The following is a 24070-nucleotide window of genomic DNA, read 5'->3' as shown; positions in this document are numbered from 1 at the left end:
CCGCCGCCGGTGCCGAACACGAGGCCTCGCAGCAGGCCTCGCACCTCGCCGCGTCTGCTGCAGCCCCGCCGGCGGGGCGGTGGCCTCATGGCCCGGCTGGGGGGCAGAGACAGCGCCCGGGGGCGGCGGCTGACGAGACCAGCAGCAGCCCGGGGCCCAGGAGCGCGCAGAGGGAGGCAACTCGGCGCCGACGCGGCTGCCATTTCCCCTGGCCTTCGGCGCTGAGAGAGCGAGGGCGGGGAGAGGAGGCGGAGGAGAAGGAGGAGGGAGGGGAGAGGGAGGTGCCTGAGTCGGAGTACGCTGAGGCTCTGAGCTGCCAGCACTCACACATCGCCTGCCGCCGCAGCCGCGCTGCTCCCAGATTTCGGAGACAGGGAGCTAGTAGGGGCGAAGAAAAGCCAGACGCGGGAGAGGAGGCAGAAGACCGCTGGCAGAGGGAAGGAAGTCAGAGAGGAGGGAAACGGAGAGAGAGGGATAAGGACCCCTCCTCCCCGCGGAGAGACGACTTCCCATGTAGCTAGGGATAGAGGGAGAAGCTGGCGCTCAGGAACAGTGAGAGAAGCTCTCACAAGCAAGTTATTTAATCCCGGGAGAGCGGCGGGAAGAGGGCACAGCAGCAATCACTGATCAGAACCACTATTCCCAACCAGTCATCATTTAACCCCCGGGCGATTCAATGCACTACTCCAAGCTCTTCCTAGTTTCTTCCTCGGGCTAACTTCGGAGGACGTACCGCCGGAGCGGCCCGGAGGGGAGGACAAGGGCCTCGGAAGAAGGAAGGAGAAGTTTTGTGGGGGTTGCGTGCGGAGGAGAAGATGGGCTGGAAGCGCCGCTGTTGCTGGGGAGGCGGAGGCGGCGGGGACCTTCTCTGCCGGCTCACCCTGGTGCTGGGGTTCCTGCTGCCCGCCTGCAGGACGCGCCTCTACACCAACCACTGGGCTGTGCGGATAACCGGGGGGCTCCCGGAGGCCAACAGGATAGCGAGCAAATACGGATACGTCAATATAGGACAGGTAATGCTAGTCACAACTACTTCCTAGCGGGCACCGGCGCTGCGGCCGCCCTGCGCCGACGGGGCAGGAACAACGACGAGGGCAAGGGACGGGCGGCCCCGCGGCCGCTGCCCGAGCACGGCCCCGCCGCAGGCCCCGCCGCCGCCGCGGGGCGGTCAGCGGAGCCGCCCCGGCTTCCCGCCGCGGGCCCCGGGAGGTGATGCGCGGGGACAGGTATGCCGGAGAGCTTGGGGTCGTGGCCTTCTCCTTCGAAGCCAGGTGTGAAACGGGGCGCGAGCCAGGGAGCCGCCCGCGGGGCGGGAGGGGGAAGGCATCGGCGAGGGGCGTCCCGCCGCAGCTCTGCGCGCCGCCTCGCTGCGGCTGAACTTTGCGCTCCGCGGCGGACAGCCTCGTGTGTCCCCTTTCCGAGTTGAAAAGCGCTGGTACAACACGAGCTCGTCCTGCAGCGAGCTCCGGTCTCGCCGGCAGCCAGGACGTGGCAGCCGCGGACGCCGGCTCGCCGCGGAGGGCGTCCCGACCCCCGCGCTGGCGGGGCGTGCGGAAGGAGGAGGTGGCAGGGTGTCCCGGAGCGGCTGCCAGGCGTGCGGCTGCCAGGCGTGCGGCTGCCAGGCGTGCGGCTGCCTGCGGCGTTTCGTGGGGAAGGAGAGCACACTGGTGGGGCCAGGGCCACACCTGGACTTGGCTAGATCCAGACATCACCACGTCAGAAAATTGGATCCAGTCAGGTTAGGAAACTGCAAGTTAGCAAACACCTGGTTCTCACTGGAACCCATCACACTGAAAAATGCCCCTCTTCTACAATTAGGCGCAGTTCTCTTTAAAATGTCCTAACATCACTTTTTCTTAAGGAATTTATACTCAGTGTTCTAGGCTTTCCTCGAAGTTTTTCTCAAAATCCAAGTTGCATATATAGGGTTTACAAGGTGAGTGCCTAAAAAATAAACTCTTTGCATATCCTGTTGCTTGCTTGGGTGCAAACATCCAAGTACATTCTTTCTGGACAGTAGTTTATTCTACATAAATTGAAAGGTTAGAAATGAACATTTACAGGTACAGAAGGCTTCCTTTTATACATGAGATTTACGAAAATGCAGCTGTGTTTATACTCCAGGCATTTCATATGAACCAAATCAAAATAAGACATGATTATTATTGTGTTTTAAAATGGGTTCCCACTTACTACATCATTGAATCAAAAGTTTAAAATACATCTCAATTGCAAGCCTGAAAAAGACAGCTGTGTGGTCAATTAAGAGAAATAATTTAGATGAGAAAAGTTGGAAAATGTCACTGAGGTAGCACAAAACATGATGTGTAAGGATGCAGTTACTTAGAGTACCAACTTTTCTTGTGGAGCACTTAAGCAGGCAGGCAGTACTACTTCCAGCTGGAGGCACTAAAATTTGGGAGGAAGATTGCATGTCAAAATTGAAGTACTACTTTGGAACTACAGTTTAGGAATCAAAATTTTTTTGCATCAGCTTTCTTTTTAGTCTTGCACGTTTTTTTGTTCAAGATGTTTGTATTCCTATCTGGGCCCTTATAGTGCCAAAATCAGCAACCATCAGTTGCAGGATGCGCCTTTCCCCATTTTTTCTTTTGTCAGGCTAGCTGGTGAGCTCAGACCCTGCCTTTTTGTACTTTGCATATGTAAGCCCCATCTTGAATTAAGGAAAGAATGTAGTAAGCCTCTATTGTTTCTTATGTGAAAATGTCTATATACAACTATGAAATACCAATAATGGATAATACAGATTAGGTATACAGATGAGAATGAGCGAAAATAAGAGACTATAAGTGATTGAAAATTGGAAAATACTTTATTAGGTATATGGTTGAAAAAAGAGTAGATTGTGTATCTAGGTAAAGATGGGTAAACACAGGAAGGTACTAACTTCTGGAGAAAGGGAATCAGGAACAGTTTGGACAGATGAGGTGGACTTGTCCATAGTGAGCTTTCTTCATAGATCTGGAAAAGCAGGAAAATATTTGACACAAAACAGGAAGTGCAAAAAGAAGATAAGAATGGGGCAATAATCTGCTGGTTATTATTGAGCAACAATTGCAAGCAATTAAAAAATTATTTTGAGTGTGATGTTGAAAGATACTTTCTAAGCTGAATATGCTCTGAAAATAAGAGACACCAATAAGCAGTATTTTCTCATAGAGTTATACAATAGGCATAATAGTTTTGGTTACATTAAATTTATGAGCTCATCTTTATAAAGAAAGTGCAGAAAGCTAAATGGAAATTCCACTGCAGCTGGTCCAAAGGACCAACTTACAAATTATCCAGAAAAATAACCTATTTAAAATATTCAAGATAAGTAGTGAAACTGTATAAAAATTAAAGTTGCAAATGAGGAGTATTCTGACAACAGTAAATTACATAATTAGAGCTGAAGGAAACAGTGGGAAAGAGGGCCTCTGAAGGGCTTATTTCCACTGACCATTCTGTTAATTTTGTGTTTGTGGAAAAATGGCAATGAAAGGTGCATAAAATTGATCAGTGGAGACAAGATGGTAGACCCAGGAAGGCTCTGAATTGGCCAACATTCTTCATACTGGCCAACATTCCTTCTCCCAGTTTTTGTTATTTAGTGCATTCCTGGTGATGAGAGGAATTTAACTTACTGTTTTTTGATGCTTGTGTGATTTGGAGAATATCCAGTTGAGTCTTGAAATACTTCTTCAGTAATTTTCATTGCCATGGCAAACCTGCAGAGGCTTGCTTAATGACTAGACAAGTCCATCAGAAATAGATGGCAGAAGGGGCTGTTAAAAGAGGCCTTGAGATGATCTGCTGGTAAGCAATTGAGAACTCTTTCTTTCACAGCTTCTGGTAAACATTTGTTGCTCTCAGGCTTCTGTGGTCTTTTTGTCTCAGTATGAAAACTCAAAGCTTTAGCTTCTCTGTTCATTGAATAGAGGAGTTTTCCATTAATTTTTAGGGAACAGCACAACAGAGGAAGAATCCTCTTTAACTCTATATTTTTCCAAGCTACATGTTCTATTTCCTGTTTCCTACAATTTGCTCTGAGACATACTTCTTGTTTATCTTGTATTTCCTGTATTACCAATGAGAGATATGTCTTCTGTGTTTCACTGGACTTTAAAATTACACAAACATGTAATATCAGGATTTAAATGCATGGAGTTGATTTCTTTCCCCCTTTTCCAGAGTAGGTTTTTCTGACTTAACTTTGAAATGCAATTAGTAGTTTCTCTAGCATGAAAAAGTGTTGCATTGTTCTTTTTGCACTGTTCTTCTAAGACAGTGGTCTGGACTTGCAAGCCCTCTGGGACTGTGATAAGATATTGTAACATAAAGCAGCCAGGGAGTTGTTCAAAGTTCCATGCTGGATGGAGCAATTTGGGGTATAGTGCATCTCCCAGCACCTCTTTCCTGGCTTGTTTTTTATTTTGCAGTGGCTACACAAAGCAGACCTTACCTTAGAGCAAAGTATCTGTCACTGATATTCAGGAATGTTTCTTTCACTGCTGGCAGCTGTCAAGGGTTAAGCATATTGTCTGTGTAGCATTTAGTACAGTTGCTTTAAATATTGTGACTATTTGCTGTCATCAGGTGCCAGGAGTTTCTTGTTCAGGCAGTGGATTTTCCGTTAAGGTTGAGGAGCACGGGAAAAACAAGCAGTTGGGACCCCAAAGGTGATGGAAGAAGTGAAGAGATAAAGCTATCTGTGGTTGCAACAAGGGAGAGAAATGCTGCAATAGTAAACTTCAGATCCTGTTCTTCCTTTTTTCTTTCTTAATTCTGGGCAAGAGCTGAGGATGGGTGAACACTTTCCCACATCACATCTTTCTTCTCCTGAGAGTATTCTTCCAGGAATTTTACTTTTCTCATCTCTTCCACAATTGAGTAGCCTATTCCCTGCCCTTTGCAAGTGACAGACCACCCTATCTCCCTACAATTTTCTTCCTGCAAGGAATAGACACTTTTAGCCAAAAGGCACCTAAGTGTGCTGAGCTTGTGGTGTGCCTCAGGAATCACAGTAAGATAAAAAGATTTGGCTTTCTAAATAATGTAAATACTTATATCACTTGCCAGTAAGTGTTTTGTGGTGGGTTTGTTTGTTTTAATTGGGAGTATTGGTTTGAAGCCAGCAGATCACACAAAAGTTGAGTAAATGATATTTCACACCTGTTCATTTCAACAGTTAATTTCAAACCTGACATTCCTTTAATGTCACAGACAAGATGTTGCATAACAAGGTCAATTGATAGAAGGAATGGGAGAAATGGCTGTTTTTCATTTTCCAAATCTATACCTGATGGAAGGCAGAAATAAATTCTGCAAACTAAGTAGTTCAAAATGCAAGACAAGGAAGCAGTTAAGGAAAAAAAGAACTTAATTTGAGATAAAAAGCCTAAACTGAGGTGATTGTCTTCAGCAAAGGAAGGAGTTTGCTGTCAAAAGTCTCCACTACTTTACAAAGATGTCTCAAAAATGCAAGATGGTAGGCCTTTGTGCAAAGAAGTTCAAGTACCCCATAATATAGATGAATAATAGAAGAATCATACCTCTTAAGAGCCTGTGTGCTCACAGTATTGAAATACAGTATACCTTAACTAAAATTTGATACCTGTAATAAGTTTAATGAAGTTGTGAGTACTGAAGATACAAGTATCAGGACAATGGTATTAAAAGAATTAAAGCTAGGTGTACTCTTAAGTTGTATGCATATGCAGATATGTAAAGTGGGGTTACATAAATACACCAAGGAAAACAGAATTTTCTCGTACACATAGGAGGAAAAAAGTGCATTTAGGGGTGGTAGAGAATAATCACCAGTAGACAAATATTTGGAAAATGTAAATCCTGAAAAAAAATTTTTGCAAATGGCTCATAATGCTACAGAACCGATACACCTGAACATACTGGAGACTACGAAGGGTATACCATGGCTATTTCTTCAGATTTAGTGGTAGTTTTCTGAACTCTGCAGTTAAAAATGGGAGGGAGGAGGGAGGAGGGAGAGAGAACAGATCTTGATTCTAGTAAATGTGAGCTTTTCATTAGGCGCTGGATGAAGAAAAAGAATGGTTTCTGGTCATACAGGCAGTCTAATAGTGTTTGTGTGTTGTTACAGAATGAGGGAAGATGATAACCTTGTTTAACCGTATAGTGGTCAAACTACAAATTGTGTGATGATTTTTTAATTTAAAAAATTAAAAAGGCATGCACAAACTAAATTATATTTTTAAGAATAACAAGTAGTTGCAAGCCCAATTTACAAACGGCAATATTTGTGCAAACTGCTTCTCTCAGTCAAAGTGCAGAAGTGGACCAGACTGGGTTAAATGGAAGAACTGGAAGAAATCTGTGAAACATATTGATGTAAATCCATGGTGCATCATACCTCTGGTATGACAGCAGTCATGTCTGGTATGACAACCTCTGATTGACAGTGGCTAAAGCTGTAGAAGTGAAGGGCAAGAGGGAAATCACTACAGATCAGTATGTCCATTGCAGTGCCTTTAAGGAAAACCAGCTATGCCCCCATGTTTCCTGGCAGATATATAACCAGTTTTTGAAGGTCTTTGGTAAAGAAGTTCCACAGTGTCAATGGAGCTAGTGATTTTAGTGGTCCCTTATACTCTTTGCCCTGGTGAAGTCAAAACTCTATTAATTCTTCTGAAATTCAAAGTTCATGTTTCTTGTTTCTCTGTGAATGTGAAGAGTAGCAACACCAGAAAAGCTGTAGCATTTCCCTCTTCCAGACTTTTATGTTTTCCATCCAAGTTCAGTACTTTCCTTTGTTTTCTGTAAGTGAGGCATTCACTGACCAGTCTTGCTGTTTGACTCTAGTCTTTCTAAGAGATCCTCATATTGAGGAAGGAGCTGCAAGAGCATTACAGCCGAGTACAGCATAAGGATTCCTTCTGCTGTCTTCAGGAAAGAACTCCTATTTATGTAAACCATTATGGCATTTGTCTATCCTGTAGCCATATGACATTCTTGACAGAATTCAGCCTGTGGTCTGCTATGGTTCACAGATTAATTCTGCTAGATTCCTAGCACATTGTTCTCTAGTCTGAATTTATTCAGTAGGTTGCTATTTATTAAGTGTAGTACTTTGCTTATGCCTTTGCTGAATGCTGTCCTGCCTTTCCAGACCATGTATTAAGGTGCCAGTTTGTTTTGAATTCTGTTCCTGCCCCTCAACATACTAGCATAAAATCTCCAAGTCTTTATGTATCTTATGTTTAGTAGGTGTCTTTTCTGTGCCAGTATTCAGTTCACTAGTTGAAATATTGACCAAAACAATTTCAAGAGGAACGTTGGCAGGTAATTGTTTGCTGCCCTGCTGTAATAAATAGATAAATCACTCTTGCTTATGAAGTTTTGACCTACTGTTCCATAGTTTAATTCTGTGTCCTGCTTCAGGAATTTGGTATTATTCCTCAAGTAGTACTTGAAGATAGATAAAGTTTTTATTTTACAAAGTGTCTGCTCAAAATAAACATAAATAATATAATAAATATAAAAATCAGAAGAATATTGAATTGGACAGAATCATGAGTAGTGATATGTACCTTAAGGTGTTTATAAGTGGATTTTTGACCCCGGTTCTAAAAGTGATATTTTTTTTCCCCCAACTTATGGACTAAATTTAGTCACGGCCAGTGTTATATATCTGCTCTTGTGCTTAAATGGCTCATCTCTCTCTCTCTGACATTTTCAGACCCAGCCTTTATTTTGCTTCTGTAGCTTCTGGTTTCCTATTAGAAGATAGAAGATAGACTTCCCACTCCTAGCATCATCATAGTTGCTGTGTTTTGATTGACATCTGTTTTCCTTGACCAGAAATTATGTCTTGCTTGTATATAACCTCCCCACTGCTTTGTACTCTTTTTCCATAAATAATACTTGTTGTCAGGCAATACATTTCCAGTGTCATATTTTCTTGTTTTACAACTGTGTTCTGTGGTCTGTGATTGACCAATATACCTTTCTCTTCTCCTTCAAATAATCAATTGTAAAATCAGCAAGTGGGGAAATACATGTCAACCATATCATGTGGTACTCTTTGTCACCTGCCAAACACAGGATAAGATATGATCAAAGAGATTCCTGCTTGCCAAAACTACATACCTTAAGACAGTAAGTGTTTATTTGGCAACACACTGGCCCCAATTTGATTGATATTTGCAGAATGAAAAGCTGTTTGGAACGAAACATTGGCAAGTCCAGCAGAGTATGAGAACTACAGAATGAAGTTGTGCCAGAACAGCTTGTTGTGGACATTCCTGTGGATTGCAAGATGTTGCACAATGGAGGTGAGGCTGTAAAAAGCATGTTAATCAGGCAAGAGGGAATATACAGTTCTAAACAAATAAAGAAAGAAAAAATTGTATGCACAGACTCTTCCAAAGAGAAGAAACCTGATCTCAAGGGGGATGGCATACATTTTAATAACAGATAGCCATCAGGCCCATCTTTGCTCAAGTTACATTTTTTTTTCTCTTTGTTTTTTTCTTTTTAAGATGTTTCTGTGCCAGCAGGGAACAGGCATCACTTAGGTTTGTGTTCTGGGGCCAGATTGGAGTTAAGAGATGCTGCAAGTCACAGTTAAAACCTGTGCTATATATTTTATTCAAACTAGAACAAAACCAGTGAGTTTTGTGTAGGAGTACTTAGAAGACAGCGAAGTGTTACAGAACAGTGCTGTGTGTCTGAAAGACAAGCCTAGAATTAGATAATGTTGCTCTTTTAGAAACATATCGTTTAATCAGTGATAGCATGTAGTGATACTGAAATCAGCTGGAAAGTAAACTTTGTAACACAATTTGAAGTGTTAGAATGCAGGCATTTTTTATTACAGTGCTGGACACCTTCAGAGGATTTTTCCTCCAATTCAATGTGTGTTGTGAAACTTGACAACAAGGTCTTTATTCCGTTATGATCATACGTATTCATTACAATGTACTTCTTAGCTAATACATAAACTTTGCTTTTCCTAGAACCAATTTACTGGCCTCCACGCCTTACTACTGATGTCCTTTAATGGTCCTTGAGAGTTAAATGAACGGGTCTCTGGTGGTTGTAATTACTGAGTGCCCCCAATATTGTAAATCTTGCCTGGAACTTCTCTGGGGGCATGTGCAAAGTTTCTTGTAACTTTGCCATAAAACCTACTAGATTCCTTACTATCTTTTTATCCACTGGTTCTAGCTATGTTTAGCATCCTGTATGCCTACTTTTACATTCTTTTATCTAATTTGCTAGTTAGTCTTTAAGCCATATTTTGCAATTACAAGGAAACTGAAAATTTCCATTCTCTGCGTTGTCTGTCAGTAGTTTCCCCTCTGGATGAACCTAGAGAATGTTTCCTTTTCTTTTATGGAGCCTTTCTTTGCAAAGCATATTTACACAGTAACCTGATGTCTTAAAAACAGACAGGAAAGAAAATACATGCTGTGTTGTGCCTGTAAAGCCAGTGGTATGACATCTAGGACATAGAGAAGTAGATCCTATAACATTTTTGTTTGCCTGAGCACCCTTATGGAAATAGACCCAAAAGGATGGAAGGCTATTCTGAGTCCGATAGATCTGTGTAGATACCACAATTGTAGGCACAGGCAGTGGTTTTTAGTTACTGTCCCGGGCAAGGAAGAACAAAACAAGCATCCAGTGCTTCTCCCTAACACTCCCTTCAGCTGTTTTCGGCTAAGGAGTCTGCCTAAACTGGATATTGTTTCTGCATATTTAGAAATTCACAATGTTTGCTTTGTCCAGATCCTTGTTCAGTCTTTGAAATAAAACAAAGACTTTTAGCATCCACAATATTTTGTGGGAAGGATTTTTGAAGTTTGCTACTACACTGTGTGAAGACACACCTCTCTTTTGCTTGTTATTTACTAACTTTGTTAGATGGTTACAAAAGAGGTGTGAAAGATGATTTTTGTCCATTCTTACACCATACATGATTTTTTAGGCTTTGAATATTTTCCCCTAAATTATGTTGTGTCTAGGCTGAAGGGTCTTAGTTTACTTTGCTATTTGTCATACAACTTCTGTTGTGCCATATCTTTGTCCTTTCTTCTTTTTCTACTTGGAAAATTTTTCAGGTCTCCCTCTTTGAATAGAGGGAACCAGAGCTACACAGTATTTACTGTGAGAAAAGCTTGCATTATTCTCATAATGCCATGTACTCTGCTTTATCCTTCATATTATAACTAATGTCTAGTATGTAATTTATTATGGGGACTTATGTTGAGCTGAGTTCCCATGGATTAGTCTGCCATAACCTTCAGATTGTCAGTCTTTAATGGTATGGTACTGGGCAGCTCTGAACAGTTCCTTTTAGTGTGATGTTTGGTTTGTACATAAGTTAATCTACTTTTGTCTGTATTGGATTTCATTTGATATTGTTGTCACTCAGTTTTGCAGGGTCCTTCTGCAGTTGATGCACAGTCAGCTGTTGCAGTTTTTACATCTGTCATGGCTGATTTCTACACCTCATTGCTCACTCTTTTTCCCATGCATGTTTTTTTAATGAAATAGTGTAGCTTCCAGAAGATGTTCTGCAATGGAACACAACAGAACTCTGTCTGGAATCTCCACGCATTGTAAGAAGCTAATTGCTATTTAATAAGAAAGTAACAAATTTTTCCTGAGCTTTGCTTTCAGGTTTTTTGTTTTGTTTTGTTTTGTTTGTTTTTGTTTTGATTGCTTACTTCTGCAAAGACCTTTTGCAATGGATTCTTAAATTCTTAAAACCTGTGGGTGAAGGACATTGTCAAAAGCCTTTTGGAAGTTTAACTAGAGTGTTTCTGTTTACCCATCTCTGTTTATATGCTTGGCCTCTTTTAAGAACAGCAATAAATTTGTAAGGCAGAATTTTCTTCTGTTTAACTATTTCCAAAGCAGTGACTTTTCTACCGAAGTGTCCATTAATTTTCTTACTTCTTAATTTCTATTAATTTTTCTAGTAGTGACTTCTAGTAGTAGCCTCATCTCACATCTCTTTTTAAAAGCTGACATCACATTTGTTACACAGCTGTTCTGAAAAGTGAAAATTGTTTTTAAAATGAGATTTTCAATTACTTTAATTTATGGAGTGTTTTTATTCAGTTATTCCACCCATATTCCTTCAACATTGTGAACTGCCGAATGTCAACTATTGTATCTTGAGTAACTGATCTGAGCTGAACTGAAGCAAACAAATAGATCAAACACTAAACTTTGAAAAAAATCTTATGCTTTTGTGGGTATGCTGCACTCCAGTGAGCCAAGCATAAATGAGCAGCTTTATATTGGGGAATTAGTAGACCCCTTGGAAATTAGTAGACCCCTTCCTTGCTGGATTGGGCTGCAGCATAAGCTGTTTTCTCAAGAGCAACCAAGCCCCATCTTGCACAACTGGCAGTTTTACCAGTGGGATGTAGAGTGACACTAACGCAGATACATACAGAGTAGATGTATGTAGAAGCAGATTAGCTTATATTGTTTTTAAAGTATTATAATCCACGAAGTATTCAGTAGCAGTTTAATAAAGTCTCAGTAGTCTCTTAGTAAGGGCATTGGAAATGTTTTTGCACGTACCCAAGTTATATCAGTAAGGTTGACAGACTAGATGTATCCTGTCACCACCACACAACACAAGCTCCAGCCCTAGCTAGCATGGCAGTTATTAATTGTGATATTCTGTACAGTTTTCTTCTCTGCTCCTTTGTAAACAAAATAATTTGCTTTCCATGAATTGAAAGCACAATAGTAATAGGATTTTATTCATACCTAATTGAAATAAAAGTTAACTCCCAGAGGTTACATGTATGACAGTATCTGGAATTGCTTTGACACTTCTGACATGTGCCCATCACCACATCTTCTTGATGGGCCGCACCACATCTTGTCCTTTCTGCCTGTCTGATCAGGCTGAATCTTTGCTTCAGCTTGGAGTAGTTTAAATTTCCATTGTCAGCGAACAGCACACCCCTACTCAAAATCAATTTTACATCAGTGCATGATGAGGGCGGCCAACTGACAAATCACAAAATCATCATCTGGTAAAACTGCTAGCTGGAATTAATAGAGTTGCAGAGCTTTGTTTTCTATAAGAGTTAACTATTCCGTGAGCCAAAAGGGCCCTGGATTGTGTTGGCATCAATACATGGGTCTGCCATTGCAACAGACTGCTCTTTTGAAGCTTTCTTGTATATAAATGCCATTCCAATTGTGTGAAATTTGAGCAATTTCCATTTCTTGCCTGGCAAATAGAAATATTAATCTGACAAACAGAGCTGCACTGTGAGCAGTTCTAGTGGTGGTTGAAATTTGTATTTCCACACACTGTTTCAAAATAGAAATGAAAATCCATTTATAAAGAAAAATACACAGTTTTATCCAATACATTGCTGTCATTTTAACTGACTTTCTTCTATTTCAGTATTTTGGTATGTTTAATATTAATGTATTAAACAAATGTACAGTAGGAACTTTTATCCTTTTTCCAAGAAAAAACACTTTCAGGCATTCTCTCAACCCCGAGGTTGTAAGATTCAGCTCTTCAAATGAGAAGATCACCAAGGAATGTTCTTTATATGTGTGAAATGCATAGGGTCTGAGAGCTGTAACTTGTTTATCATTAGTTTTAGTAAATTTAGATGTTCTGTGATGAATTGAGTATCAGATCTCTTTGGCTTGTCTTTGTAGTGTGAAGTAATTTGGAAGCTTAAGTTAAGTTCTTAACTTAATGAGATTAACTACACTTAATCAAAAATACAGGCCTTTCTGGGGTCTAGGTTAAAAAAGGATTAAGTGTAGTTACCATTAAACACAATAAAAGATTCCAGTGAATCCAGTGAAAGCTTAATTGAATCTTCTAGCACTTTGAAAAATGGTACAGCAGGAGAGACATGTGTATATTTGAATTAATATAATTTTTTGGTGTCACTTTTTTTCTTTGTTTATTTTATTTTTATTATGATTGCAAATAGCAACTTTATGTGGGATATTGCAAGACTGTGCTAGACATACACTATGCTAGAATATAGTCCCTTGGTATGCTGTAATACTTCTGAAATCCTCATTAAATGTTACTTATGACTATGTAGCTGTTTTATTTCTTACTATGTTTGAATGCTACATGACACAAATTTTTTTTTTTTTGGTCTCATTTACTCACTTACTTGCTTTTTATTTCAGTTTATCTTTAGATGCTGTCAAAGAGAATTTTTTGTTTTCTTATTATTAAACTGTTACATGAACAGGTGTTGCTCTAGTTGTCTTATCAAAGTCAACAGGCTTACATATGGAGACATAAATAAGGAATATTGACAAACTTTACTTTTACACAAAAAAAAAGTATAAACTTCCGTACAGCTCTAGCAATAACCAAGTAAAATATATGAGTATGTCAGTAACCTGGGGTTCTGGACCAGTTTCATGCTTTTCTGCTTTTCTGTATTTTGTTAAACACGTTGTACAGAGTGGAAGATAGCAGATTTTGCTGGAGTACAAAGTTGAGGAAGTGTGATCTAGGTTAGTTGTATAAGAGGGTTGTATTTACTGCCTATACGCCACACATAGATGAACTTAACTCAGTCTTAGATATTCCTATGAGACACTTCTTTATAACTCTTTGGTAAATTATATCGGTAATAGAAGAGGAAATTGCTTAAATCACGTCTCATGAGAAAGTCAGTTAAATGAAAACATTGTACTTCCTATGATCAGTAACAGCTGAATTCAGATTTGTAAGACAAAGTACAGCATGAAAAGGTTTATTGCTGGCAATATAAATGTTCACTGTAAACAGTATGACTAGTGTAAGTCACCACATGAGTAATTTTGCATGGTATAAATTCCCTTGCTATTAATGTGCTTAGGAGTTTTATATTGATGTTTAAATAACTGGATGCAAATACAACAGTATTTCTACTGTTGTAGAAGAACTGCCTGGTTCTTAAATCTTTTACTCATGCAAGTAACCCCATTAGATTAGACTGCTCTTGATTTATGCCTCTGAAATTCATTAGTTTCAACAGTTATTTCTGACTTGCAGTTTTGTAAGTGAGAAGGTACTTGATCCCATGAGACTGGGTAGATTTTACAAGTTTCAGGACAGGGATGATGCCTATGAAATATTTCAGAATCAAGATTTAAAAGGAAATATTTAAAAGGAATATGCACATTGTTTGTTGTGACACTTTTCTTGCAGTAGTTTGTTAAAAAAATAAAACCTCTTAACTAACCTTTATACTGTTCGCATGAATGAAGTAGCCTGGTCAGAATTTGTCAAGCCTCATTCTTATGCTTTATATTTACATGTATGACAGCACAGGTGAAGAAATATTACAAAGACACCATAGTCTTTAGAGCCTGGAGTAGCTAGTAATGTATGGTATATGGCAGTTCTGTTTGTTACTGCAACAAACATTCATGGCAGTGCATGAGTATGCATCCTCATTTTACATTTGTTTTGTGATGCAATATGAAATAGGATTAGAAGTCAATAAAATAGAGGCAAAGCTCACTTCAGTTGATGCAGTATATAATTTAGACATTTTAAATTACAGATTATTAACTTAGAAAAGGGAAAAAAAAGATTTCAGAAAGCAATGGCAGTTTAGTTGACTCCTCAAAATTAAAGGTTAAAGGTATTTGTTTCCTTTTTGATGGCTTCATCAAAATGATGACTGTGGTACTGAAACAAACATGACCATATTGCCTAACAGCTTCTTTGCAGATAAAAAATATGCTTGTTATGGCTTGAACTTTCAAATGCATGAAGTCAGTTTAAATCCTGCAGAGGTTACTTTTGTTTGTTCAGCATAATATAAATACGCTTTGTTGCACTCATTTTTATTCGCAGAAACAAGGTGGTGATTCACTGGGGTTCACAAAAAGTTGCATAAGCTACCAGTTTATATTATGTTGGTTTTTGTATTGAAAAGAAATGATAGAAAAGATGAATGAGAATGAAGGAAGTAATCTATTTCCTTTTGAGCATTTTAATGAAAAATGTAATGTTGCCTGGAACTGCAAGCCCATGGTCACAGGTTTGCTGAGTAACATTGCATTACTTTATTTGAAAGGGATGTGAGCTTCCCAGTTGCTGCAGTGCTCCCAAGGCAAAGCTCACAGTTGCACTTATTAATGCCTGTAATTACTGCACTTGAATTTTAACATTTCACATGACAAATGTGGAAATGGCTTACTTCACCATCTCCCCCAGATGTTTTAGGCTGATATATCTGTTGGTGTCGACTCTTCATATAAACCCCTCTACCACTGCCTGTCCAATAATTAAGGACCTGTTCATTAATTTTTAGCTATCTTTGAACATTGTTCTAATAGTCACAATCTGTTTATAAGTCCTAGAGAAGAGGTAGATGAAACCCTTAACGACCTTGAAAGAAATTTTTCAAGTACTATAGTGACATTTTTTTCAATTTAATGCTTGAACAATCAACACAGTGTCCAATATATCTTCAGCTTCTTTCTTTTTATTCATTCATAACATCACTGATGGCATATTTGTATGCCCTCATCTATACGGAAGTGTTCAAAGGGTGCTAATTCACAGCACAGCTCAGATATTGTCCTCCCACAAAGACTGGTGCATGTTCTTCTCAGAGCTGCAGGTGCAACAGAGAAGGGTAGGGCTCAAGCACAAGCCCTGCTTCTGTCATAACCTTTGTAAAGAATATGTATTTACTGTGGGCTCCTGTTACCTGTGGCATGTAAGGCTTTGCTGCTCATCCACATAGGCCTCAAACATAATTTTCACAGGGTCTTTATTCAGGCAGCTTTTCCTTGGCTTTATTTACCTGATGAGTGTCTTCGGGATTTCTCGTTTTATGATTTGGCTTCAGTATTGCTTTTTTTACCTGCACTTTTTGAAGTAGCACTGTTTTTAATTAAATATTATCAAAGTATATTTTTATTTAAACAAAATCAGTTAACCTCTCCCACTTCTCCAAACTCAGTAAGGCAGAGAGTTCATAATTTCAATAACAACAGGATTTACGCAAACATATACTCTAAAAAAAGAAACTAAAGTCCTGTTTAGAAGGATTGTTCCTCCTGTAAACTAGTGTAGATTCAATTAATAAATCTTAGTATGATCTAGCATGTATTAGAATTAAGGCTATGATACAGTTTGAATTTATTCTTTCTAATACCTAAATTAATCTTATCTGCTGATTTGTACTAAAACTTGTTTGCATTAGAAACTTTCTGTGTTTTTTTCATGATAAAAAACACTTTATATTGCTATTTGGTTGTTAGGTTTTTTCTCTTTATTTTTCGTAGTAATTCCATGTGCTAAATAAGATTACGAAAAGAGCACTAAAGTACTGTAATTTCAAAAAGCAGAATTTCATTTGACAGTATTTGTTTTAAAATACAATTGTACAAAGTAATGTTTATACAGAAAGTGTGATGTAGGAAGCTTTTTCAAATTCACCTCAACTTCTAAAAGTTATGGATCAGTTAGGAGTCTCAGAGGAAACATAAATTGGTTTATGTTGCTAAATCTATTTTATAATATATTTTCAGTACAGCATTTCTCTATATAGAAAAATAGAACTTTGATTTTTAAAAATAGTTTAGAATGAATCTAATTAGGAATTTAGAATTTCACATTTAAATGTAGCTTTTAGTTTTAATTAAATTGTATTTTAGAATTGAGACTATAAATATGCTTAAGTTATATTCTGTAATGCAGTAGAAAGCCTGGAAAAGTAAAATTATGAGAAAAACTACTTTTATAGACTTAATCCCAAATCAAATATACCAGCTGTCTTGGTTTGTGATAATGGGCACTTTGAAATGAGTAGCATCCCCCTTGATTCCAACCAATCCCTTTCCACCAGTAAGGAACAAGATATGAGTAGATACAAGTGAAAAAAAAAAAAAAAAAAACCAAACCTGTTTAGTAACAGAATGCCAACAGGCAAGGGAAAAAAAAGTAAGTAACTTTTTGATAGCAAACTGCTAAATCTCACAATCCCCAGGGAACAAAGGGAGGTCCCAATGCTGGAAATGCCTTTTTTCAAAGATATGTCTAGCTAGAGGTGGCCACATGGCTGGAGGACAAGGGGAAGATGATGTCACACCTTCCCTTCCAAGGTGGCACTCTCTAGACAGTTGCATCTTTTCCTTTGGAGTGGGAAGCGGACTTGTACTGGCTCAACCAGCTGGCACCTGTGGAACTCAGCCAAAGGGAGCTCAAAACCTGCATTGGAGGCTGCTCCAAATGCAGCCTCTCCAAGATGCGCAAAACTCCCCAAAATTAAAAGAGAATCTGAAAAGGAAAGACAAAACCTTTGCCTGAGCAAAAACCAAACAGCCCACAAAGCAAATAATACGTGTCAAAGAACCGGAAGCTGCCAATGGGAGAGGATTTTAAAAATGCCCATGACAGCATTTCCAGGCACACACACAGCATACCTGCCTTGTAGGGTCTTACAGTAACAATTTTTAGGCATAGATAGATATGGAATACAATAACATAACTGTAAAAAATCGTAACTTTGATACTGAATTAGAATGATATCAAAAATTATAACCGACCTCAGAATATTGATGTGTTTTAATCCTACTAACAAAGGCATATGAAAATTAAAAGGCTGGAGTTTATTTTTCAATTGAAAGAATTAAAGTGTTACTTTATTCTTAAAATAAAATACCGCAGCACGTAAGCAATAGCAGTGACAGTATCTTAAGGAACATAAGGCTGAGCTACTTTTATTTTAATGGCTGTTACTAATTTTTGGCATGAGCTATTTAAAAAGCAAAACTAGCTCAAGGCAAGTCCCCAGACAAAATTCCTCCATTCAAATAACTGAAACATAAATGAAAAATACAAAAGAAGGCTAAAATGGTGTATTTTAATTCAGTAAGGTGATATGCTTTCCCCTCTATTTAAACTGAAGGAAAAGGAATGCCCGTAGTTAAATGGTAAAGTGTTGCGTCCCCAGCATGGTGAAGAGATGCAATGTGATTTACTTCTATGTAATTATGATGTTTCTGCTGAAATAGCCATGTGATTTTTTTTAAACTTTGCTCTTTTGCAATTTTCTTTATTTTTCATATGCAGGTGGTTCAGGAGGGAATCTTAATTTTTCCATCTGAACTATCCTGTCCTCCAAACTGAAGATTCAGTAAACTGTACAAGTACTCCTGCTTACTGTATAGCTTTTTCTCCATCTAAGAGACTCAAAAAATTCTTCAGAAAGAAGGGGTGTATGTAAGACCAAGCACAACTTGTTCAGAGTTTCACTATTCAGAAGCAGCAACACTTTGCAGACATCACATCCATTTAAAACAAACTTGAAGAAAAGGGAATATGGGAGAAGCAGATATGAACCTTGAGAGCAAGGTTCCTACCTCTATCATACAATGACATCTCCACAATATGGGCAGTTGAATTTCTGTTAGTTAAACAATAAAAAAAAATTAAATTTGATATTATGTCTGGGAGAGACAGAGCCCTCATCTTAGTCTGCAGCTCAGATGTCTGAGCAGCTCTGCAGCTGTCCTTATGGTGATTGGTCCTGCAGCCTTGGTATGTTGGAAATCCATCAGTGCTGACCCAGTGCTGGGGTTTTGGAGAAAAGAGCTGGAGGCTGAGAAAGTGTGGTCACCACTGTAGATCTTATGGTGAAAAAACCCCATCCCAGTCCCCCCAGAAATTCGACTACACAATTCTGTTTCTTTCAGTATAAGTTGAGTTTAGGTTCCAGGTCTGAATGAACATGATCTTTCCAGATGTGGGTACTTTAATTTGGGTGGATCAGTGAATAGCTAACAGCTTCTGCAGAGCATTCTTGCCTCTAAATGCTGAACCCTAACCCTGGTTTTAAGATGCTTAAGACTTGCTTGTCTCTAGTGACTCAAGAAGGAAAGGGAGTGGCAGTTTTCTGTAGTATCATTGAACTTATTTACACCTATGGATAACGACTAGCCAACAGGTCAAAATTAAGGGCTATGAGCTGGCCTTGTGAGATTTCAGATTTACATTTGATGTGCTTTTTTGCACCTGGTCTTGTTAAACCTTTTAAGATTCCTACAGACTCACTTTTCAAGCTTGTCCTGGTCCCTCTTAATGGTATCCCATTTGCCTGCTGTGTCAGCTGCACCACTCAGCTTGGTGTCTTCCAGGTCATTTTGTCATTCTGTTATTCTATGTGTGCTGATTTTAACAACCAACAGGAAGCTAAACTCCAAATACACCACTTTCACTCACCCCTTCGGATAATGGAGGGACAATAAGGAGAGATTGTGTGATGAAAATAACAATTTACTAAAATCACAATAACCACAGCAGTATCAACAGTAAAAAGTATACAAAAAGAAGGTGGCTTACCCACAAACGAACATTCACCACCAGGAAGAAAAAAAACCTGCTTCTCAAAGATAGCACCAGGTGTGGTCTCCAAACAAAGACAATATGGTGAAGAGAGCTCCCACAGTATAGTGTTCTCCCCCACCCTTCCACCCAGCCCAAAAAGAGTGGAAAGCAAAACAAAACCTGGAAGCTAGTTCATCTGAAATAAGGAACTGTGCAGCTGCTGGCTAAGCTCAGTCCTCTGCACTTGCTTGAGCTGCTGCCTCCAACTCTCTGCTGCCTGGAGCTTTAACAACACATACATACAACACATACAACTCCCATAGTAGTGCTCCAGAGGACAAATGGGAAGAGGGAAAAAACTGGTGGACAGCAGAAGGGACCAAGTCCACTGTGGTTTAAGGGGACAGTCCATTCTGCTTTTGTGACCAAGGCAAGAGCAGTGAATTCCCAGTTTCTGGCCCTGGCTTTTTCCTACCGAAGCTATGCCCCTCAGGCATGATGTGGGTCATATCGAATAAACTATGCTAAAAACTCCACCCCCTTTTCTCTTTACTGGGACACTGTGAAAATGTTTAAAATGTTGTCACATTATACAAAGTACACCAGAAATTATATTTTGGAGACAGATGAAAACACTTCAATTTGAAAAAAACGTAAAAGTTTGAAATAGAGTTGAAATTATTTTGTTAAAATGAGATGATAGTAGTAACCTTCATAAACTTTCTTCATCTCTCTGTTTTTGATATTTTCTTCTGCCAAGGACTTTAAAACTTCAGAAATTTTTGCAGTCCTAAAAATGGGAAGTGTCATACCTTCATCTCCATGTAAAATATAATCCTGTGCCTTTTTATAATGATTTATATTCAGCTCTGCAGAGGGGTAGCAGATTTGTGCTTCTTTGGCGCTTTTAGTATCTCACTGAGTTCAGAATCATATCTGTACCTGATCTGTCTTCCTTTCCAAATCCATTTAAGAGCAAATTCATTAACGCCCAGCAGAAACGGGGAATCTTACAATATATCCTCCAATTCACCAAATCAGTAGCATATTGCTTTCTATTCAGCCCTCTGGGAGAAGGGCACTTTGCACCTAGATGTTTAGAAGATTTGCCTCTTAAAAAAATAATTGTTTACAAGCTAAGAAGCATCTCTTAGGTTTTTGCACAGTAGCTGGAATGCCTTCCCTGTTGTTCAGCTGCATAGAAGTTTCAGTCAGTTTAGTTTCAGAGCTTAGTCAGATAGATCAGTTTGGTGACCATATAAATATATTTAAAGTGTGTTTAACAGTCATCTTCATTTGTATTTCCTTACAGCGTTCATGGGGACACAATACACATGTAGATTAATTTATTCAGTACTTATGTTCTAAATTATCTTACTATTGCCCTGGACTATAAAACAACATATGGAAGAAATATTTTACAAGAGGAAGCTTAGAAAGTTTGGTTCTTGTTTCATGTTATCTTTAAAATCAACACATTTTCTCAACTTTAAATAGAAAATAAGACCTGATAAATATAAATTTAATGTAAATATGTGGATGCTTTGGTTTTCAGGAACGCCACAGTGATATTGTAGGATTGTTCACTCCTGGAAACTGAAATAATTCCTGAGAATTATTTTGTCCTTGGATAGACATAGTATAGTACAACTAAAATGTATGTGTAGATCTGTTGAAAGTGTTTATCTACAAACACTACTTCTAAAGAGATTAGGTCTTCCCTACACCCACTGCCCATTCTTTTTCCTTTGGCCAGGCAATATTTCCCTAATCCTTTTTCAAGAAATCATGCCTTCTGTGTAAAAAAAAAGGAGATTACAGGGATTTCTCAAGAATATATGAGTGGAACTGCCAGCAATCTCTAGCAGTAGTAGAGTAGTTAGCTCTGGTGTTTCTGTCTTTACATTGCTTTTCTCTGAGAGTGCCTCGAGGACCTGGGAGTTAGAAGTATAAAAAACAATTTAACAAGAACATACACAATGAGAAGTTTAATTTTGCCATAGTTACATGGTTTAATTCTTCTTCCTAGTGGTTCAAGGAATTGGAAGGTCTAAGTAAATTCCCATTAAGGTAAGAGAAGGCAAAAAACTTTTAGTAATGCTGGAGTTACTTTGCTGTGAAAGGCATTGGCATTTAGTGAATATGAATGAATTTAATTACACTTAAAAGATTTGGGCTTGTTTTAATTCCTTGTCAGTTATGAACTAAAGCTGTAGATCTCACAATTCTAAATGATCCACTATTATTATTTGAAAACAAACGGTGTTTGGAAGACATAGCATTGCAATTACTGTACATAATTGCAAGGGCTTAATTCTGTCACCTTGGAGTAGATCTGAACAAGGATTACAAAGGCTCATGCTGTCCCCCTTAGGATGGAACCATGCAGATGCCTCCAGTATGTTCCATGGATGGTTAGTTCTGCTAAACGGTAGAACCTCCAGGAGTGCATTCGGTAATCTCCTAAATTTGCTGGTTTGGATGCCCTCAGAGTGGTCAGCTACAGTTAATCTTCATTAAATAACTAAATAAATAAACACCTTAAACTAGTGTAAGACAAAACACTGAGGACTGGGTAGCTTTGTAGCACATTGAGAGCTTTGTAGCACAAAACAGGATGGGTGCTTATTTTCGTTGTAATATAGCCTTTCTATTTAAAAAGTTTTGTGAAGTTGTAAAATCCAATTACCTGTCAGAGCTGAGTCTTTTCAGTAACATGTGTGCCTTTTTAGACACACAGGCAAAGTAATGGGTTTCTAATGCACTCTGAAAGCAGCAAGGTCTAGAAAAGTTCAGTTACCTTTATAGGTTACTGGTGGGGTGAGTATGCACTTTACAGGTCTCTGAAGAATTACGAAGCAAGACTAACATCACTTCAATCTTAGCTAGCACGAGCACTTCAGTCTCATTTGAGACTACTGATCAGTCCAGGAAACATCCAGAAAGTAACTGATTACATCCCTCTGTCTCAGGAAAGCATGCCATCACCTGCACTTAAACTAAACCGGGCACCAAATTTCAGTGATTGTTATAAATAATAGTAATATAAAAAGAGTGCAACAGTAACCTGATGCTACTGGACTGTGCTTGCTACAAGCTCTTAAAATCAGAATAAACTTCAGTTGCTGTACTCAAAAGTGATGGAGTAGAACAGAGTAGAAGAGAATAGAATAGGATAGAATAGAATTGGAAGGAGCCTACAGTGGTCACCTAGTTGGCAAATTCAGGGCTGACCAAGCGTTACAGCACATTATTAAGGGCATTGTCCAAATGCCTCATAAATACTGATAGGCTTGGGGCATTCACAGCCTCCCCAGCAAACCTGTTTGATTATCCTCTTGATAAAGAAACACATTTTAACGTTCAGTGTGAACCTCCTTTGATGCCATTCTGAACTGTTCCGACACATCCCTGAATCCTAGTGGGAAGAGATCAGCACCTTCATCTCCTTGTCCCCTCCTCAGGAAGTTGTAGAGAGCAATAAGGTTACCCCTCAGCCTACTATTCTCCAAGCCAAAGTGCTCAGCTCCACTTCACAAGCCATGCCTTCCAATTATTCTCCAGCTTTGTTGGCCTCCTCTGGATGCATTCAAGGACCTTCTCATCCTTCTTAAATTGTGGGGCTCAGACCTGCAGAGAGTACTCTAAATGAGGCTTACCAAAGCTGAGTATGGCGAGATAACCACCTCCTTTGTCTGGCTGGTTATGCAGTATTTGAGGTACTCCAGGATGCAGTTTGGCCTCATGGCTGCCCAGATACATGGCTGACTCACACTTAGCTTAATGTCAGCCAGCACCTACAGGTTGCTGTCTGCAGGGCTGCTTTCCAGCCACTTCACTCCCATTTCACACTTGTGCCTGGTGTTACTTAATCCCCAGTACAGAATCCAGAATTTAAACTTCAAATTTCATCCCATTAATCGTAGCCTAATGCTCTGATCTATCCAGATGCACCTGCAAGGCCTTTGGTCTCTCAAGAGGATCAACAGCACCTCCCAGTTTGCTATCATCAGCAAACATGCTAATGGAGCATTTAAATCCTATATCCAGATTGTTGTTAAATATATAGAACAGATTGGTCTAGGACTGAGCCCTGAGGAACAGGACTGTTGACTGGCCACCAGCCAGATGTAACCCAGTTCACTACAACTGAGCTCACCTGTGCTGTGGAGGTGTGCCTCTTCAGCTGGAATTGCCTTTCAGAGAGAGGGCAGCATGAAAATTACTCTACTACTGATATACTCATTAGTCTTAGACAAACCAATTCTTATTTAATTTATGATAAACTAAATTGATTTAACTGAATGTTTTGGTATTTTTGTCGCACTAGACATAAGTTACCCTTCCCAAAATGTAGATCTTGATGGACCACCCACACAGACTAGTATGAATATCCTAGATCCAGTTTTCCCTATTAGGCACATTAATTTAAATTGTTGCTGTTTTCTGTCAATATCAGTATTTTCTTTGTAGTCTACTTTCAAATTTTCTCAAGACTTATGTTTTCTAATATTCTAAATATTCTTGGAATTTGTGAGGGACTTATGTCCAGTTCTCTTCAAGTCTTTACTGCTGAGCTCTCAAGTTTCCTGCATGTGTATTCTTATAGATGCAAATTAAGAAATATGAAGGATTTTTTAAGGTGAAAGTTTTCAAGTGTTGCTCCATCCTCTTTGGTGATATCATTTAGCTCTCTTTGGAAAGCCAAGCCTGTTTCATGAGGCCACTTTG

At 39.2% G+C, this 24070-nt stretch overlaps 1 protein-coding gene across 2 annotated transcripts in view; it reads left to right on the top strand.

The window, feature by feature from the left end:
• The first annotated feature begins 322 nt into the window (after window positions 1-322).
• The window catches only part of PCSK5 (proprotein convertase subtilisin/kexin type 5), a 225697-nt gene continuing 201949 nt past the window's right edge, over window positions 323-24070 (top strand). For both annotated transcript variants that reach the window (XM_053931696.1, XM_053931697.1), the window contains exon 1: window positions 323-1013. In XM_053931696.1, coding sequence (XP_053787671.1) covers window positions 816-1013 — 198 coding nt within the window. In that variant the 5' untranslated portion in view covers window positions 323-815. The remainder of the gene's footprint in view (window positions 1014-24070) is intronic.

Source organism: Vidua chalybeata, chromosome Z, assembly GCF_026979565.1.
Source record: "Vidua chalybeata isolate OUT-0048 chromosome Z, bVidCha1 merged haplotype, whole genome shotgun sequence".
NCBI lineage: Eukaryota > Metazoa > Chordata > Aves > Passeriformes > Viduidae > Vidua > Vidua chalybeata.
Note: the sequence above shows the minus strand (reverse complement) of the source record. Positions and strands in the feature narration are given on the sequence as shown.